Source organism: Onthophagus taurus, chromosome 8 (assembly GCF_036711975.1).
Source record: "Onthophagus taurus isolate NC chromosome 8, IU_Otau_3.0, whole genome shotgun sequence".
NCBI lineage: Eukaryota > Metazoa > Arthropoda > Insecta > Coleoptera > Scarabaeidae > Onthophagus > Onthophagus taurus.
The window spans coordinates 4904225-4923676 of NC_091973.1; the positions used below are offsets into that span (position 1 = coordinate 4904225).

The following is a 19452-nucleotide window of genomic DNA, read 5'->3' on the forward strand; positions in this document are numbered from 1 at the left end:
GAACTTCAAAGGCCGATTTCGACAGTTTGCCTCGTTCTAAATGCGACTCCTTCGTTGAAAAACCTTGGGATCGGTCGAGATAACCAACCATGAGGATCGAATTGGGTTTGGCTGGACAGACCGTTGGAGAAAGGGAGCGTCGCGTGGATTTAACGATCGATAGGTTTCGCTCCGAAGGAGGCGGCCCCGGGGCAAACGGTCGAAGTGGAGCCCGATTATTGAAAGGGATGTCGGGAGATGTTGGGGAAATGGGTTCGAATCGTATTCCCGCGTACCCTTATACGTTAACATGCTTTTTGATGCGTTATTCTGAACACATTACAACCTCTCATGTTACCGCAGGAGATGAAGAATCCGCTGTTACTGGTAATAGTCATATGAACTCGCCGCCGGTAGCCAATAAACATGATGGAACAGGTGCGGAAGATGGTAAAGAAAACCATGTATCGTCTTCTCAACCGTCGGGAGATGGACACAAGAAAGAGAAGAGTGTTTTGCAGGCTAAATTGACTAAGCTCGCCATTCAAATTGGTTACGCGGGGTCCACCATCGCCGTGCTTACCGTTGTTATCTTGGTTATACAATTCTGCGTCAAAACTTTTGTTATCGACAAGGAGCCGTGGAAAAACTCCTATGCCAGTAATCTAGTCCGTCATCTTATTATCGGTGTAACTGTTCTTGTCGTCGCAGTACCTGAAGGGCTGCCACTTGCTGTAACACTATCATTGGCATACAGTGTAAAGGTAAGATTGTTTGTTATATCATTTTGTTATTATTAAAATTTGATTTTTTATATTTTTTGTGTTTTATAGAAAATGATGAAGGATAACAATTTGGTCAGACATTTGGATGCGTGTGAAACTATGGGCAACGCCACTTCCATCTGTTCGGACAAGACCGGCACGCTAACTACGAATCGGATGACTGTAGTGCAGTCCTACATTTGCGAACAGCTCTGCAAGACGATGCCGAAATTCTCGGATATTCCTCAACATGTTGGCAACCTTATAGTGCAGGGTATTTCAATCAATTCGGCTTACACTTCGAGGATTATGGTAAATAATATTTAAATTCTTGGAATTTGGTTGTTTGGTTCTATTATACACTTGCAACTTGTTGCTGCGGAGGTATCTTAGATAGAAACACCAATTTACTGTTTATATTATACGAGAAGTATTAGAACCATATGGCTAAGAGGTATTTCTCATATTTGGTAGCCGGCAGACGAACCTGGAGAGCTTCCAAAGCAAGTTGGCAACAAGACAGAGTGCGCGCTACTGGGCTTCGTGACGGGCCTTGGCAAGAACTATCAGACAGTGCGTGATGACCAGCCGGAAGAAACGTTTACACGTGTGTACACGTTCAATTCAGTTAGGAAGTCGATGAGCACGGTGGTTCCGAGACCGGGCGGTGGCTACCGACTATTTACGAAGGGAGCTTCAGAGATAATTTTAAACAAGTGTGCCTTCATCTACGGCCATGACGGCCGACTCGAAAAGTTCACCAGGGACATGCAAGAGAGGCTGCTCAAACAAGTCATTGAGCCAATGGCTTGCGAGGGTTTGCGTACCATTTCCATCGCGTATAAAGACTTCGTACCAGGCAAGGCGGAAATTAATCAAGTTCACGTAGAAGGCGAACCCAATTGGAACGACGAGGAACACATCGTAAGCAATTTGACGTGTCTCTGCGTCGTCGGCATTGAGGACCCCGTCCGTCCCGAGGTCCCCGATGCTATTAGGAAATGCCAGAAGGCCGGTATCACCGTCCGCATGGTCACTGGCGATAACATCAACACCGCCCGCTCGATTTCTACCAAGTGCGGCATCGTCCGCCCGAATGAAGATTTCCTTATTTTAGAGGGCAAGGAATTTAATCGTCGCATCAGGGATAGTAACGGCGATGTTCAACAGCATTTGCTCGACAAAGTTTGGCCTAAGTTACGGGTACTGGCACGATCATCACCCACAGATAAATATACATTAGTTAAGGGAATTATTGACAGTAAAGTTAACGACAACAGAGAAGTCGTCGCCGTAACCGGTGACGGTACTAACGACGGCCCAGCTTTAAAGAAAGCTGATGTCGGTTTTGCTATGGTATGGCTTATTTCTTTCTCATTTAGCCCGTCAAGGCATACTATTAAAATCTTATCTTTTAGGGTATCGCTGGTACCGATGTAGCAAAGGAAGCTTCCGATATTATTTTAACGGATGATAACTTTAGTAGCATTGTAAAAGCTGTTATGTGGGGAAGGAACGTGTACGACAGTATAGCAAAGTTCTTACAGTTCCAACTTACTGTTAATGTTGTAGCTGTTATTGTAGCGTTTATCGGTGCCTGCGCTGTGCAAGACAGCCCTTTGAAGGTATTTTTTAAATCAATTTTATTATATTACCAAAAGAAACTCCATTTTTTCTTTAGGCTGTACAAATGTTATGGGTAAACTTAATTATGGACACACTAGCGTCTTTAGCTTTGGCTACGGAACTTCCAACTCCAGATTTGTTATTGAGGAAACCCTATGGCAGAACAAAACCCCTCATATCGAGAACTATGATGAAAAATATCCTTGGACAAGCCGTTTACCAACTAACTGTAATTTTCTCGCTACTTTTCGTAGGTAAGATGATAAAGCAGCTTTAAAAAAATAAAACATATTTATTAATAAAATTCTTGTTACAGGTGATAAACTTTTGGATATTGAATCTGGACGAGGTAAAGATTATCGCGCGGGCCCAACACAACATTTCACGGTCATTTTTAATTCCTTCGTCATGATGACGCTTTTCAACGAGTTTAACGCTCGTAAAATTCACGGTCAGCGCAACGTCTTCGAAGGTATCTTCACGAATCGCATCTTCTGCAGCATTTGGATAGGCACATGTTTAGCACAGGTTTTAAGTCAATTTTTGTTTCCCGCATATCCCACTGATCCATTCCTTTTAGGGCGTTATCATTCAATATGGTAAAATGGCTTTCTCGACGAAAAGTCTCACTTTGGAACAGTGGCTGTGGTGTTTGTTCTTTGGAGTAGGCACATTGCTCTGGGGTCAGGTTGTAACAACCGTTCCTACACGGAAGATTCCCAAAATCCTATCGTACGTTGTACAACTTTGTATTTATTTAGATGAATTTTGCAACGTGGAGTTGAATATGTATGAATATATATTTGTGATTATGATGTTTTAGTTGGGGCAGAGGACATCCTGATGATTACCCAGATCCAGTGGCAGGTGATGAGAAGTTCGACGTGGACTCGGACAAGAAGCCCAGAGCGGGCCAAATATTGTGGATTCGCGGGCTAACCAGACTTCAGACGCAGGTAAGTCACCTGGGCATGGAACATTGCTCATTGGGCAATGTGAGACACGCGGCCGTTGCGCCGAGTTGAAGGTATTAGGCGTAATGTCATTGAGTGATTGATGAACAGAGCTCATAACATAGGAGTTGATGATAGGTATTTTTTAAGTCCAAATGAGTTGAGGTTCCCCCATCCAATACCCATCCGTACCCCTACCTCAGAACGTTCCCCACGACTATCAATGTTAGTCTATTGAGAACGCATGGTGCATTGACATCTGATTGTGCGATATATAAGGATTTATTTGGAAAGTCGGGCACGTCTCGCATAAAGAGGTGCCAAGCTTTAGTTGTCAGTGTTCCTTGTAGCGTAGATATATACGAGGATGTGGTTTTGGAAATTAATCAATTTTGTTTTGTTCTGTTGTTTTACTCGTAAATTCGTAGTGACCGAGTGTCCGTTTGGTTTGGTTTTTTTACGCAATGCCTTAACTTTCCCCTGTTTAATGTAACGGTGGATTTACATCCGTCCTCGGTCCAAAAAAAAAGAATTAAAAAAGAGAAACCAAAAGACAGAAAGAAAAAAAAAGAGATACAATTGCGCTTCCAATGCGAAGAAAGATAAGGACACAAACAAGTTGGTGATATTTTACATTTGCTTGCATTTATACTAACACGCCCGATTAGGCTCGAAAGCCATTTTTTTTTCTCCAATTTACCCTAACGCCCTGTTCAGGCATGCTAAAACTTTCCCCCCGCTGGCCATTGTACACCGGCATCAGCATCACGAACAGTAGTTAGCTTTTCGCGGAACACGTAGACACTAGCGCTCGTAGCGTTTAGTACTTGCATGAGCGTCCGATATGTTGACTCGTCAGAGCCCCCTGGTTGGCTGTGTTGTCTAAGGTTGCACCACACCTCTGACTCAACCCACGGATCTCTCACTACTATACTGTTCTATCCAAGGTCTTACTTCCGAGTAGCACGTTTGTTACAGAATTGGGCAGCCAAACTACACTTTTTCGGGTCATTAAATAGAAAGCACATATGGATATTCAAAAGGCGATAATTGTACTAATTGGCTGAGTCAATTTTGGTATAATAATATTGAATTAGAAAAATTAATATTTATTCCATTTGTTACGTAAATATTTTGATACACATAAAAATGCGATTTGACTGCACCATAAACACTATTCTCACAAATACGATTGGTTTTGTAAAAGTTTTACGCATGCATTTAAGCATATTTAATTGATATCTTCCTTGTGTGATATAATACCCTACATTTTTGTAAAAAAAAAAAATAATAATTTAGTTTAAATTATGCATTCAACGTGAATTTTGAGATAGAAGATGGTAAGCCAAGGAGAAAATTGATTTGGCAACATAATAACTGGAAAATGTCCAAAAGATATATTAAATATTTCAAGTAAATTGGGATTGTAATGGAAAGCTTTTAAAATATGACAAGTTGTTGCAAGTTTATTAATTGAAGTGTAATGCGTGCGTAAAACTATAGCAATTGGATTAGTTGTGCTACTCGGCGACTGTATTTCTGGTTTGCCGAAAGCTGTTACCCTCCCGTTTGTTGATACTCTACTACATTCTTTAAATAATGTATCAAAGAAAAGAGAAGTTAAATTTATTTTTTGGCGCGCGCGTTCAAAATTTCGCTGTCGGTTAGCCGCGGCGCGAATTAGATTCGACTATTCAGGTACTTAACTGTTATTTATTTATTAGCCGGCGGAACCCATGAGAGAAACTGAGGTATAGGAATACTGTGGGTTTATGAAGCGATCCCTGCAGTACAAACAACAAGTACGTAGCTTGTAGTAGGCGTTAGCTTTATGCAATTACTGCGATGCATTCTGCTGTGTTTGCACTGTGGTGTAGAGCTGTATTAGAGCCACCTTTGCCCCCTATACTTGTATGTCAACCCCACTCTTAGTAGACCTTAGTCACCGGTACTAACTCGCAAACTTAACAAATAATTGACGTTAACGTCCCATAACATCTTACTACTACTACTCAAGTGCTTCCTGAATGACAACACAGCCATGTGGAGTCAGTTAAGCAGATCTATGTCGAGGTATTAACATTCCGTGATATAGAACGGCGTCGTTATATAACATGCGCAAGCAACAAAACGGTATCTTTTCTAATAACATCAGTGGTGTGGCTTGTGTCGACTGGATGGTGCTTGTTACAGCTTCGTTCCTCGCTTGTTTATCGGCAAGCATTTATGTTACTAAACATGGCGAAATGTCTCGGGCTGTATGTTGGTGTCGCTGTACATTACTCTTTGTAATACCGACTTCCAGTATCCGTGTTTTCTTATCAAATTCGACTTACACTTTAATCTTAGTCAGGGTTGAATGAAAAACCGAAAATGTGTATATATTGTATATACCGATTTGTAAAGTGTGTTATAACATTCAACCCCGTCGAAAGAGGAAATAAAAACAATCATTAACCATGAGCATTAGCACGATGGTAGCTTTCTATCATTACTAACACAGCTAACACATCATCTTATGGGGTCCATAGCACTCGTTTAATCATGCAAACAAAACTGACAGGGTCAAATCGTCTTTCGATGTAATCATCCGCTGGTGGGCTATTTCGGGAGGAATTTATTGTGAAATTATCACCAATAATGAGTAGAACATACATTGAAGTAATGACAAGAAGGACGAATGTGCCGAAACCACGTGTCGTCTACAACTAATCTTCAACCATGCAAGCAACTGTATTGCCATTTATCAATTTTTGTTCCAATTTTTTAATAGCCGTTAACGAAAAGAAAATGTGTCCGTTTTTTTGAGTGTATTCCTGTAGAAAACAAGTTGAAAGCAAGTTGAAATGGTTGAAAGATAAATGTTGAACAGACCCGAAATGAAGCGAGTGAGGAACCAATCGCGTATAAAAATAAATTACGTAACTTAAACACCTTTTATTTGATTTTTGATACTTATAATTGGAATTGTAATGGATGAGATTAATTAAAGAATAAAGTTCAAAAAGGGTTTTAGGTTGCGTAAAAAATAATAGTAAGGGCGAGTGAGAGAAGGTGCGAGCGTGAGCATGACGATTGCGAGCATGCAGTTCCCGGCGTTATGAGTACCCTGCTTCCCTGTGTTTCCAGCTGCGAGTAATCAGAGCTTTCAAGTCGACCTTGGAGGACTTGGAGGAAAGGCGCTCGGTTCATAGTTTACACAGCTTACACAGTATGCGCAGCTCACGAAGTCACACGGGGCCGTGGCCCCCACGCCCGCTATCTGACATCACTTACATAGACGAGGATCCCACAGCTACCAAACTGTCGCCACAGCAACCGAGGACAGAAACAGACCACGGCGGCGCCGCAAACAAGCTGCTGTCTCCCCACACCTTAAGGCTCCCGCCCCACAACCCGCAGTTTGCACCTACCAACAATTCCGAGCTGCCCAAGCCAGTGCATGAAACCCGCATTTAGTGCCGACCCTGCATGATGAACGTGAATAGCGCCGACCTACCGGCAACCTAACGTTAAGTTTTCGCTCCGATGGAAAATACGAAAAGGAAGAACCCTTTTCTTCTAAATACAACGTCTATAAACCTTTATCCTCGAACCCCCAGCACCTATTTTAGTAGACTTGACCAAACTTTTTTTTATTACTAAGTATTTTTGTATTATTTTTGTAAATAATATTTCGTCGTCACTTGTAGCATAGCTATGTGTATAGCATTTTAGGGTAGCCTTAGAGACCTCTCAGGTTAGTTGGTAATGGAGACGGATATTTTATATTTGAACTATTCAGCGCATGCACACAACAGAGTTTTCGAGTTAATTGTATTGTGTGTCGAACGCCAACTTTCTGTTACATTACACATATATCGCCACTTTTATTATTATTATTATTATAATTATAATTACTATCATTTACTACTGTTCATTTCCTTCTATAACAACCGTTTGCATATTTAACTTACGATGCGTAAGTCGATTTCTGTCGTTTACTGACATTACCTACACTTCACTTTTACCTTTTATGCGTCCCCTTTACTTTCTCGTTCGTTTCAAACTATACTGCATCTCGGCGACCACGAACTTTGCGTTTGAAAGCTTAACTCGCTGATAAACTATTCGTAAATAAATGTTTATAGTTTTTTTCACAGTAGATTTATTTTTAGTATCTATTATTTTTTTTATAATTCACCCGAACACGCAGATGAGGTAAATGGTTTGTATCTTTGAAATAATAAAGGTAAGGTTTAGAAATGTAAAAAGAGTTAGTGTTAGGTTACGTTACAACGATATCGAAAACGAGTTAACTTTCAAATCGCAGCAAAAGAAGACATATATGGACAGATACCCAAAAAACGAATAATACAAAACAATGTGTCTACTAAATAATAAGACGCTTTCTTTCTTCTACTTTTACGTATATTCTCCGTATATATGTCAACTGAGTATTATTTAATAAATTAATAATAGTGTTATTTGTTGTCGATCAGTGTTGTATATGGTGAACTAACACGACTGCTGACAAAGAAGTTACTTATTAAACTGTACATACATAACAAGTCGCAAAGCGACCTACTCTGTTCTACTATATTCCGTTCTATCGGGATTACTCAGTATATGGGCCACTGTGGATACACGTTTCGAGCAATCGTGTGTCTGTAAATTTTTTTTATTGTACCACTTCTTGTTTACAGCACGTGACGAACGCGACCATGCGAACTGTACTGTCGACTTTATTTTCGTTTAGTTTCGAACCCTCGAATATACCTTGTACAGAAAATTACCTAACGTAGAAGTTACTTTTTCAGTTTCTTTTTTGGTATCTCTCCAATTCTTTTACTATTATTACATACAGCGAGTCGCAAAACTAATGAGACACGAACGAAACACAAATGAAACACAAATCAATCTTAAATGAAACACAAACGTAGTACTTAATAATTTTTGTCTTTGTGGTTTCTTCGCGTTCATCGGTGCGATTTGCCGTAGGTATTGTTAGTTCATTCGCATGCTCGCGTTTGCCGAAACGGCACCGACGAATGAACAACGCAGTCAGTCGTCGATGCCGGCGATTCTCTTCAGATTTACTTAGTAGTATCTGATCTATCTCATTCTATGCACTTATCTATTTGTATGTGTCTTGTCACTGTCTATCAGAACCACTCTTTAACATTGCCCTTTACTCTTGAAGGTGATAGGAGGTGAATTACAAGAGCGTTTGATACCAGTTCCATATAGCAAGAGTTCTACTGACCAAGCTGTAAGCCGCTTTCCTACATCTCTATCCGCTATGTATTCGTATGCTCGCTCTTGTTTGTTTGTGTTACGAACCATCTCTTTTCCGTACCAAGTGTTTTCATACTTGGTATGAAAAGTTCATTAAAACCGTATGAAAAAGTGATGAGTTCATCGTAGTGCAGTATCTTTCTATTTGTTGGTTTGTTTTTATTTTACGAGCGATTTTTTTCTGCATGCTGCATGTCTCTTTACGAACACACGGTTCACAGATGCATATGATGGCTCAAAACGAGATTTTCGAATGGGAATTCATAAATCCCAAATTATTTTTTGGCCAGTTAACCCCCACGAAATTGCCATTGCTTCCGATCCATTTCAATAAAAGTTGCTCTTCTTTTTTGTTTCATTCCGACAGGTAAAATTCAAAAATAGGTTCGGTTACGTTCATTTTTTTTGTATTAGAAAAAAAAATGTGGCCCATTACGAAAAAATTAAAAAAAAAAAAAAACAGTAATAACAATCGCTGAGAGGTCATTTCAATCCAGAGTATACGTTTAATTTATTTCAATACGTAATGGCTTTAATTTGTTTGTATTAACTGTTTAAAACTTTGAAATGTTTAAATTTATTAAGATGAGAACGTAAAATAAGTAAAATAGTATTTCGATACTATACTACTTATGTAAATATTTATGTAATATATTGAAACAAAATTAATATTTTAATGAAGGGTTGCGTTTTGTTTAGGGGTAGATTGAAATGGCCCGAAATTTAGTAATCGTTTATAATTATTGGTTAAAACAATTTCTGTATATGAATGCAAACTAGTTCTCGGTGCCTGACCGCTTCTATAATCTAGATTTCTGGCCTCGTTGCATATAGTTTATAGATTGTTTGTTAAATTATTTGTAGAGGCTTCATTTAATTTATATATACATACGATTTAATTATTACTACAAGTTGTTTAACTCAGAATATTTTGTTATATTATTATTATACATAGATTTCAATAACGTGTACTTACAAGTTTGTTTTTTTCGTTTATTTTCCTAACAATACTAACAGGTTGCTATTGTTTTTTTTTTAATAAAAATCGAATAAAAGAATGAACTTTTATTTGAACATATACACATTATATATATAATTATATATATATATTTGCTAGGTTGTGTTTTTAAATTGCCTTTATTATTTTTTATGTGTTTCCGATGATTAATCGATATTTTTTACAATTGTTTTTGTGTGTTTTACTAATACCCACATATACATATATACAGGTGGGACAAAATCACGTAAGCAAAATAATGAGTATCTGGTAAAGTTTGTATGTCTTTGAATATTGTATTTCGTGTGTGTTTAAGTGGTGCTCAAAAGATCTCGAGTGTGTTGACCTGTAAAGGTTTTGCAAGTTCAATGTTTAATTTTTTTTTACCTCATCACTATTGACGAGAGCAGACTGCTTGCTTCCGGTTCGACGTGCGGTACGTCACGGCGCCACGTAAAAAGTCCGCGTCGCCGTGGCGACCATCGTGAACCGCCGATGGTGTGCAATTAAAAAAATTATATCTATAAAAACATCAAAGTCAGTGTTCAAGCTTCAGTTTGCGGTAATCCAGTACACAGCATGTATGATGGCTCAACACAAAATACATTTTGCTCGGGCATTCTCTATGCCTCTCTAAGCGAGTCTCACTTTATGATTGTGCGCAGCCACACCTTACTTTTGTGGCATGTACATAACGACGTGTATACTACTATATGCATGTGTGTTTATTGTTTTTTTTTTCATCCTGGTAAAACGGTTCTCTTGACATCGAAACTGTCACTCAACGAAATCGCCGATCTCGTGCGAAAACTTGTATAGTTTGGGCTCTTCAAATTATTGACTGCTCCTTTTACTTGTACATAACACATTAATCCCATCATAACCCGTTGTACATAATATTATTTTCGCTTCCACCCATTACTATTCGCTTTATTATTCATTTTAACACGAATTACACTGCTGTTTTAAAAGTATATTTCAAAACACGACTTTTTATACTGCCAGTTAATAATGATCTTGTATAGCTTCTTAGTTTGAGTTAGATTCAATAATTTATATAGATAATAACAGTTAGAAATTAGCATAGACACACCTAAACATGCACACACAATTGTTTAATATTAATTTTAATTCATGGAATCAATATTGGGAATTGTATATAGTTATTTTGATGATATATACAAACTCTAGAAACTGGAACTCTCTTTTGCACTACTTACTACTAAACTTATACTAAGTTAATAAAAATGGAGTGAATTTAACGTCCACTTTTTAATAATAATAACAAAATAAACGACTATTGAATATTTTGAAGAGCACTATACATTAATAAATAAAATTAATCAAAAAAATTTAAAAATACGTTCATGGTTCTTTAGATTTTTGTGTCAGTCATAAGTGTTTTAGATACTTTAGAGGATTTGCTTGTTTTATTTCTAGAAACATCACAAGTAAGAATATCCAAAATTTACAAACTAACGTAGCGACAAGACAATAAAAAAACTTGAATATTCTCGCTTGACCCACAAAAACCATAATAATAAATGTTTGCAATTTTCTTTGTTTTATTTGGTTTTCTTTAAATACTTTGATTTCAATTTTTTAACATCTAAAAACCATGAATGATTAATATGAAAGCGAGCGAATCAAAAATTTTTCGAAGTGACGGCATTGTTAAATTAATTTTAAATTTAATTCTTCACAAAACCATCGATTTCCTCGCAGTTTAGATCAATATGATGTTTTAATCTTAATCGATGATTTTATGATAAAATTATATTAACAATGTTATCATTTTCCGCAGCTGCAATTACGTAGAGAGAGAGCTTGCACGAAAAGAAAAGCGATTTGCTTCTGACAGCTTACATTTACATTGAACAATTTAAATAGATAAATGTTGGAAATATGATGAAATGAATTGATGAAGTTGTTGTAATGGAGATGTAAACTGGGATATGGCAAGTAGTAGTTTAGGAAGAAAATGAATGTAATTTAAAAAAAGGAGGATAAAACGAGCTAATAAGAAAAAAATTGCGGTTAAAAAAAAAGTAGTGGAGAACCGGTTGCCAGGATTGCAAGATTACTACATGGCTCTGTACTGTTCTATGGGCTGTGCTAAATGCTCGTCACTTCCCGGGAATGTTCTTATTTTTAATTCTCCCTGTTTTGTTGTTTCTTGTTTATTTCAGATCCGAGTAGTTAATGCTTTCCGCCAGGGCCTAGACGCTCGGTACGGCGAACACAGCAATACTTCCCTTGCCGAGGTGCTCCGAAAACAGACATCTCTGTCTAAGAGGTTGTCTCAAACTTCTTCCATTGAGTACGCCGATAACATCCCAGACGAGTTGACGATCCCAGAAATAGATGTCGAGCGACTGTCCTCTCACAGCCACACAGAGACGGCTGTTTAGCTCCCCGTTCGTTTTCCCGTCCCGTTTACTCAGACCAAAATATCCTCTCACTCGAGCAGCACTAGCGTTTCGGCTATCTCGACACTGCATCATCCATGCGCATTGTTTGTTCGTTGAGTTATTGTTATATACATATATAAAAATGGATAAAAATAGTGTATATTGTGTGTCTCATACGGTGAAGCAGTACATTATATATAAATATAAATAAAAATATAAATATAAATAAAAAAAATGATACGACACGAACTAAAAACATGTTTAGCAATAAGTGGGCGGCCTCGGCTCGCCCATAGCGTTTATATTAGGTGCCTAGGTGAGCGGCCAGAGCAGCGCCCTCACGAAACTCACGGCGAGCGCGCACGAGCTACCGTGCACTCTGGCGAAGCCACGCTCCATCGATCGAGGGGAATCCCTCTGTGCACCGTCGGTGGTGGCCGGGCCTTCCCCAGTAGGTGGCATGTGCGTTCTCGCCTTCACTTCAACTATTTACATACAGTTGTAGAATCGGATATCGTCTGCCAAATGTTTAGAGGAGAGGCAATAACCACACGAACGCGTCAGCGGTTTGTTTCCCGAGCTTCGGTCCTTCACTCGCCGGTTCTTTCTCAATCTTACGCTTTCTCGATTCTATGTTAGATTCTAGATTAGAATTATTTTCATTTCTTTATACATATGTTTGAACGTAATTTATTTTTATTGATGTGAATTAGTTATAATTAGGTTCATGATAAGTTATATTTGAAAATGTAGTATTTTGACGCAACCCAATACCTCCCTTACAATTTTAAATCAATTGTTTTATAAGAAAAATAATGTTGTCAATGTAAATGAATTGAGCGATGAATTGGGTTGCGTATGGATTTATATATTTATACCTAAAAATCAAGAATCGATAAAATGTGGTCTTCGCATATTTCTCAACATGTGTGGGAAATATGAAGAGTCGAATCCGCGAGTGGCTCACACACGTCCACTAAAAAGAGAGGACGTCCATTGCAGATACCAAAAACGTCGCATAATTGCAAAAACATACATATATATACTTATATACCGTCGTCGAATTTATTTCATTTATTAGTCGAATTACTGCTTCTCCTCGTTCTTATTCTGTTTACATACTCTAGGTCTAACTTACTTGACTTAATTACCGTAAATTTACGATTAGTCTAGTTGAATTAGGATTGGTGCGGGGCGTGGGTCCCGCCGCGTTTGTTTTGTACTTTACCCATGCGTGTACGTACCTTTTTGAATTGATACCAGAGGACTTAGCTAGTAAGCTGTGTAAAACGGCGGGCAGCGCGGCGCCAGCGTCGGCCCGCCGACCCAACCAGAGCGTACTTAAGGCCTGCGCGACTTAACTAACATTAAATTCAAAAAAAAAAATTTTAGAAAAGATAAAACCCTAACTTATCTCCCGCGTGTAAATATACCGTGAAGTTTAGCCGAATCGAGGCGGGCCGCGGCGAGTGCCGCGCGTTCGCGGGCGCACACGTCTATACACTTTAATCCGTATCGGAACCGACGGCAGAAGCACCCCGGTTGGCCGTTGCAGACGACAAGGGCACACACACTTGCTCGTCCGAGCCAACCGAACACCATTGCTCGGCAAAGGGACTTAACCTTCAGAAAAAGCGATTCTCTAGTCAGATCCCCAACTCGCAACCACTGAAGGTAGACCTTCATGAGGCTTGGTGAAACACGTCGTCTCTCATGTGGCTGACATGAGAGCGTACGACGCTGAGCCGAGCCGACGATCCGCGCGACGTTCACACAATTTGACGTCGAACTTGTTCGCGATGATGATACACGCGCGATCACAGTACCAAACCAAGTCGAAAATTCTAATGTCTACTATATACGATAGCGTTTTGCGTACTTCATCAGGAGCTCTGTATTCTGACCGTATTCGTTTCGTCATTCCGGTGTCGTCACCCCACCTCGAGATTAAACGACGTCGTTTTCAGAGAACTTGTATATTTTCGAACAACAAAAAAACGACCTCATTTATTTTCTAGATATACCGTATTAAAAATGGTCAAAAATGAAACATAAAAATTTTGACGGTACAACACAACCATTCTAATACTCTTTCAATTTTAATACTCTACATACATTAATCACTACGTATTCTAAGCATCACATCTCGAATGATTCGGATACTTCTTGCTAGGTGTAACATAACTTCCAGTATTTTTAGGAATCTCACACGATAAATGTGAATTGTGTTTTTATTTTGATTATCATTTTTTGATATATTTATGCGGTTTTATGGCGACGACATCCGACTTGACATTTCGTTCATTTTTATCATTGTCGTGAGTGATTGAGAGCTTAGGCACAATCGAGACCGCTTACTCATACACGCGTTTCCGCTGCCATTTAACCGAAGCGAAGTACTAATTAGGGCCACACGTTACAGATGAAGTTAGCTTTCCTACTTGTAAACTAAATATACATATGAATTATATATATACATATTATATATACATAAATATATGATAAAGTACGGGTAATGTATTAAGTTTAAACGTGAATTCTAACGTATATAAGAAAGTAAGAGGAACACCATTTATCACTGATATATAGGATTCTTAAAGTGTTAACTTTAGCAACGTAGTCGTTCAAAACGGACGGGACAACAATGCAAAGTGGGCGTCGGTGTATATAGGTCAATAAGGAATGTTTATGACCCGTGGACACAGCTTCGGGATGCTTATAATAAACCTAGATGTGTCATCTTTTAAGACATTTGTGATACAATCTTGAATCTAGCTGTACGCTGTTAACAATTTACGCCGTTTGGACTGTGATCAAAGACGCTTATTGTTCAACTAATTGTACAGCCACTTACAAATATACAAAAAGATAAAAAAAAACGTAAAAAATATCGTTGTTATCGTAGCGAACGTCGCCGGACGGTTGGCCTCGGATAAATAATAAAAGTATAATAGAACCACGTTACGTTGCCCTTTACCCCTCAGTGGAAAACAAACGATTTCGTACACTAGTTGATCGTCGACTGTATTATCGTCTATATTTTTTTTATTCTCACGTACTTTTACTTATACTTACCTTTTTGACGCAAACTTACCAGAACGAAAAAAAAAATAAATCAAACAACAAAATGGGGTGTTTGTTAGAAATTGACGTAGCTCTGTTTGTGAATTGACAAAAAAAATACATAAATATGTTATAGATCTGGGACAGGTCTTAATGCCAAAAGATGTTTAAGGATGTGAAAATTTTAAGTTGAATGTTGTTATTGTAATTTTTAATGGTACAATTAAAAAACGTTATGATGTTATGCTTGTTATTTTATATGCCTCGTACAGGCCCAGATTACTTAAATTATTGTCTGCTTATTATTTATAAACGTGAAATAAATAAAGGTATTTTGAGCTTTAAAGAGAGGTGAATAACATGCTGTTAAAAAAACGATGATTCCATTTACAGGAAACTTGTAAATTGTTATTTTTTTATTATTACTATCTTCCGTTTAACGCAACCTTTATTCTCTTTACATTTCTTTCGACGTAAGTGTTTGTTTTACGAAATGCTATGAATATTTTCATATTAAACGTAAAATTTTAAATATAATCACGCATATACAAATATACCTTGAATTTTATTTTCGTAAACCCAATCACGCTATATATGTATATATATAGTATAAACTAGCGACGAAGATTCTTCATATACATATATACTATTAACTATATATCTGTCGTCCTATTCTTGGATCAACTAAAGGAGACCTTTGTATTTACTCAATTGATTGGGTTTCATATTGTAAAAAAGAACGTTTATTGTTATTCCATTTAACTGTAAATTACGCTATTTATAGACTATATAATGACAAGATGCTTAAATTTTTTGTTGTGTCACATTCTTATTGTGGATCGGGCCCTGAAATTGCGAAGCCCAATTTTTGAAGAACACTTTTAATATCTTTATAAACAGTTGGATCTTCTACAGTTCCAGAGATCTAAAAAAATAAAATAAAGACAAATATATGAATATATTATCATCGGGGTGTCTTATTTCACCTTCACTTCTTGATCCTTCGCCATATTACTTATACTTTTTCTGCACACTTTTCCAGATCTCGTCCTTGGTAATCCTTTCACTGCCACGGCCAATCTAAACGAAGCTATCGGCCCTATCATTTCTCTCACCATTCTTATTAAATCTCTGCATATCTCATCTTCATTTTTTTTAGCATCTACAAAACCCACCCCGTAATGTCTAGATACATTTATTAATATGTATAGGATTAAACTTACGATTTCTCATCACAAATAAACACAAAGGTACCTCCCCTTTAGTAGGTTCAGGAACTCCAACGACAGTTGCGTCGATTACATCGGGATGTGCGAAAATAACATCTTCAATGGCAAAAGTAGATAGTCTATGACCCGCAACGTTGATGATATCGTCATCTCTAGCGGTTACAAAGACGTAACCAAATTCGTCTTTATAACCGGCATCCATCGTGTCGTAATATCCCGGGTATTTGCTAAAATAAATTTGGCAAAAACGTTCTGGAGCTTGGTAAAGAGTTGATAAAGTCCCTGGGGGAAGTGGGAGTTTTACGACAATTCTTCCTAATTCAAGCGGTTTGGACTCGGAGCCATCTTCGTTAACCACCTTAACTAAAATTGTTGTAAAATAAATTTATTGAATTTTTTTTATTTTCACCTAACCGTTATATCCTAAGAAAGGAAGTCCTGCACAATGTTTCGGCGGTTTTAAACTATGACCCAACCCAATACAAGTAGCAGTAATTGCATGCCCAGTTTCAGTTTGCCACCAATGATTCAAAACCGGTACTCTAAACGTGTTTTCGGTCCACATTTTCGTTTCATAATCGCAATGTTCCCCAGCTATAAAAATTTTTTTTAACGATTTCGTAGAATACATTTTGCCAAAGCTAGCTTTAGGGTCTTCCCTTCTTATTACTCTAAACGATGTGGGAACCGTAAAGATTGCATTAACTTTATGCTCATCGATTATCCTAAAATATTGCCCCGGATCTGGAGTCCTATCAGGTTTTCCTTCGTACATGACGCTTGTTATTCCGTATAAAAGGGGACCATAACAAATATAAGAGTGACCTACAACCCAACCTAAATCACTAGCAACCCACCATACATCATTCGGCCCCATCCCGTAAATCACCGACATTGTCCAAGTTAATGTAGCTATATGCCCACCTATTGGTCTTTGTACTCCTTTTGGGTCATCTTTAAATAAATAATTAATAATCATTAATTAACTTATTTCTTTATTACCCGTCGTTCCCGAAGTGTATAAAATATAAAGTGGCTCATTAGCTTCGATAGATACACATTCATGGGGCCCAGCTAATGTAAGTACATCATCCCAAAGTATATCCATGTCTAAATCTAACGGTGCAGTTTCGATTTTTCTTTGGAAAATAACACATTTTTCAGGTTTATAAGACGAGCATTCGATTGCTTCATTTAAGATATCTTTATATCTAAAACAAGAAATCTGTAACTAAAATATAAAACCTAATCTTTATTTATATATATATTTTTTCCCAAGTACATGGCGACATCTATACATAGAAAGATACATTTACCTAATGATTTTATTAGGTTCCACTCCACAGCTCGCTGCGATAATAACTTTCGGTTCCGCGTGAACAATTCTAGCGCAAAGTTCTCTGGCGGCGAATCCACCAAAAACCACAGAATGAATAGCACCAAGTCTAGCGGTTGCTAACATTGCCATAATCGCTTCGGGAATTAGTGGCATATAGATAAGTACACGATCACCTTTTTTAACTCCTAAAGCTGCTAACCCACCTGCTAAATGCGAAACCTAACAAATTGATTTTAATTAATTTAATTAAAAAAAATTGAATTTGGTAAAATTAATTTAAAAACAGATTTTAATTACTTTATCCAAAAGTTCAGCATATGTAACTTTCCGGATGGTTTGAGTTAATGGACTATCGTGAATTAGTGCGACTTTTGATCCTTTTCCTGATTCAACATGACGATCAACCGCGTTGTAACAAGCGTTTAATTCGCCACCAACGAACCATTTGGTGAACGGTTGATGGAAATTATCCAAAACGCGATCCCATTTTTTCGTCCAATGAACAGTGTTGGCGATATCCGCAAAAAATTCTTCGGGTTGTTCGATCGATCTTTTGTGGAGTTCCTCATAGCGTTTGTTATTGTACTTTTCTTTAGCTGCGATCGTTAGAGGAGACGAATAAATATTTACAGCCGGCTTTAGAACGCTATTGATTTTGTTTTAAATTAATGTTTAGCCGATAATGCAATTTTGTGATACGGCACACACGATGTAACGCTAAAGCGATAAAAACTCCGTTCATTTTAATGAACTTTTTAATCAGTTGTTTGACCGGTGCCGCATTGTTTAATTATACAAATACATACCCTTAAGTTGGATAGGTAAAATTTTTCGCAAAAAAAATACTTACCCTCGTTATAAAATGAGCTAGTATTATGTTTTCTAATTTCCACGTTAAACATTTTGTTCTACTCAACACTGCTGTACGTCGTCCTAACGTAATATGATTATAACGAAAGTCATTCGTACTTTAAAAGTATAATTGTCCCCCTCCAAAGTAACCACGATTCAAATTAACACTTTATTCATTATTGACTGGCCTTCCGAAAATCGTACGAATGTCGCGAACGAACCGCGAACTTTGACTTGGTGCTTTCGCGGGGGACACACGCCATCAATACGCAAATTTTTCATTTTTTTCAAACTACACGTCACAAAGGTCGTTGCAATACCAAATGATAACTATGACCCGTCTGATTCCACCATTTCATTGCAACGCGTTTCTATAGGAACTCTGATTATTACTTTCAATAGGAATCCACTGGGCATACGTTCTCCTGGGATAAAACTCAACTAAATATTTCCACCTATATATGTTATTTTTTGGAACAAATTTTAAAACGATTTTTATCAAATGTTATTTTTGATGTTTATGTTAAAATGAAATTATGCCATATAGATTAAGATTACTAATTATATATATAACAATATTTTTAATCAAGGAATAAAGGGAAAGATATAAATTAATTCTTGCATATATTTGACCAGTATTTCTGGATAATGGACTTCATTAAATTTTAAGAGCAAGGATTTAGAAGCTGATTATACAGTAATTTCAACGCTAGAATGTGGCATAAACCAAACACATATTTAGTAAAATTTGCACCAATTCTGTGATAAAGATTTTGTTGTATTAAACCTTATTAAAAAGGGGAGTTAATTAGTGTCCTCCGATCACACCTTTTTTGGAGTTTATTGTGTTGGCCAAAAAATATTTGGGGAAGTTTCAAAAATTTTATGATAGTGTATTATATTGATTTTATTATAAATACACTGTTGGAAATAATTCACGAGCACACCCAGTATAATCTGAA

The 19452-nt window shown here is 37.5% G+C and overlaps 2 protein-coding genes across 10 annotated transcripts in view; one reads left to right on the forward strand and one right to left on the reverse strand.

The window, feature by feature from the left end:
* The window catches only part of LOC111425623 (plasma membrane calcium-transporting ATPase 3), a 59936-nt gene that overhangs the window by 31760 nt on the left and 8724 nt on the right, over window positions 1-19452 (forward strand). For 4 of the 9 annotated variants that reach the window (XM_023059763.2, XM_023059765.2, XM_023059764.2 and 1 more), the window contains exons 7-15: window positions 343-743; window positions 813-1055; window positions 1218-2099; window positions 2162-2368; window positions 2425-2623; window positions 2686-2897; window positions 2950-3101; window positions 3193-3325; window positions 6452-7788. In XM_023059763.2, the coding sequence (XP_022915531.1) occupies window positions 343-743; window positions 813-1055; window positions 1218-2099; window positions 2162-2368; window positions 2425-2623; window positions 2686-2897; window positions 2950-3101; window positions 3193-3325; window positions 6452-6781 (2759 nt within the window). In that variant the 3' untranslated portion in view covers window positions 6782-7788. Of the gene's footprint in view, window positions 1-342; window positions 744-812; window positions 1056-1217; window positions 2100-2161; window positions 2369-2424; window positions 2624-2685; window positions 2898-2949; window positions 3102-3192; window positions 3326-5046; window positions 5125-6451; window positions 7789-8504; window positions 8574-9828; window positions 9844-11785; window positions 16038-19452 lie in introns of those variants that run through there. The other 5 variants (XM_071198388.1, XM_071198389.1, XM_071198390.1 and 2 more) reach the window with 5 other exon arrangements.
* LOC111425626 (acyl-CoA synthetase short-chain family member 3, mitochondrial) lies at window positions 15452-18638 on the reverse strand. The gene is made up of 8 exons (XM_023059774.2): window positions 18489-18638; window positions 17936-18234; window positions 17616-17857; window positions 17302-17510; window positions 16714-17253; window positions 16294-16662; window positions 16057-16232; window positions 15452-15995 (listed from the first exon to the last, which is right to left on the reverse strand). The coding sequence occupies exons 1-8, from the start codon at window positions 18538-18540 to the stop codon at window positions 15900-15902; spliced, it is 1983 nt and encodes a 660-aa protein (XP_022915542.1). The 5' UTR covers window positions 18541-18638; the 3' UTR covers window positions 15452-15899.

Excerpts from the sequence above, each read along its gene's own strand:
- LOC111425626 (XM_023059774.2), bottom strand. The coding sequence starts at position 18,540 with ATGTTTAACGTGGAAATTAGAAAACATAATACTAGCTCATTTTATAAC. Across the intron at positions 17,254-17,301 it reads ATACACTTCGGGAACGACGG|ATGACCCAAAAGGAGTACAA; the intron begins GTAATAAAGAAA and ends ATTTATTTAAAG. Across the intron at positions 16,663-16,713 it reads TCCTTTCTTAGGATATAACG|TTAAGGTGGTTAACGAAGAT; the intron begins GTTAGGTGAAAA and ends CAACAATTTTAG.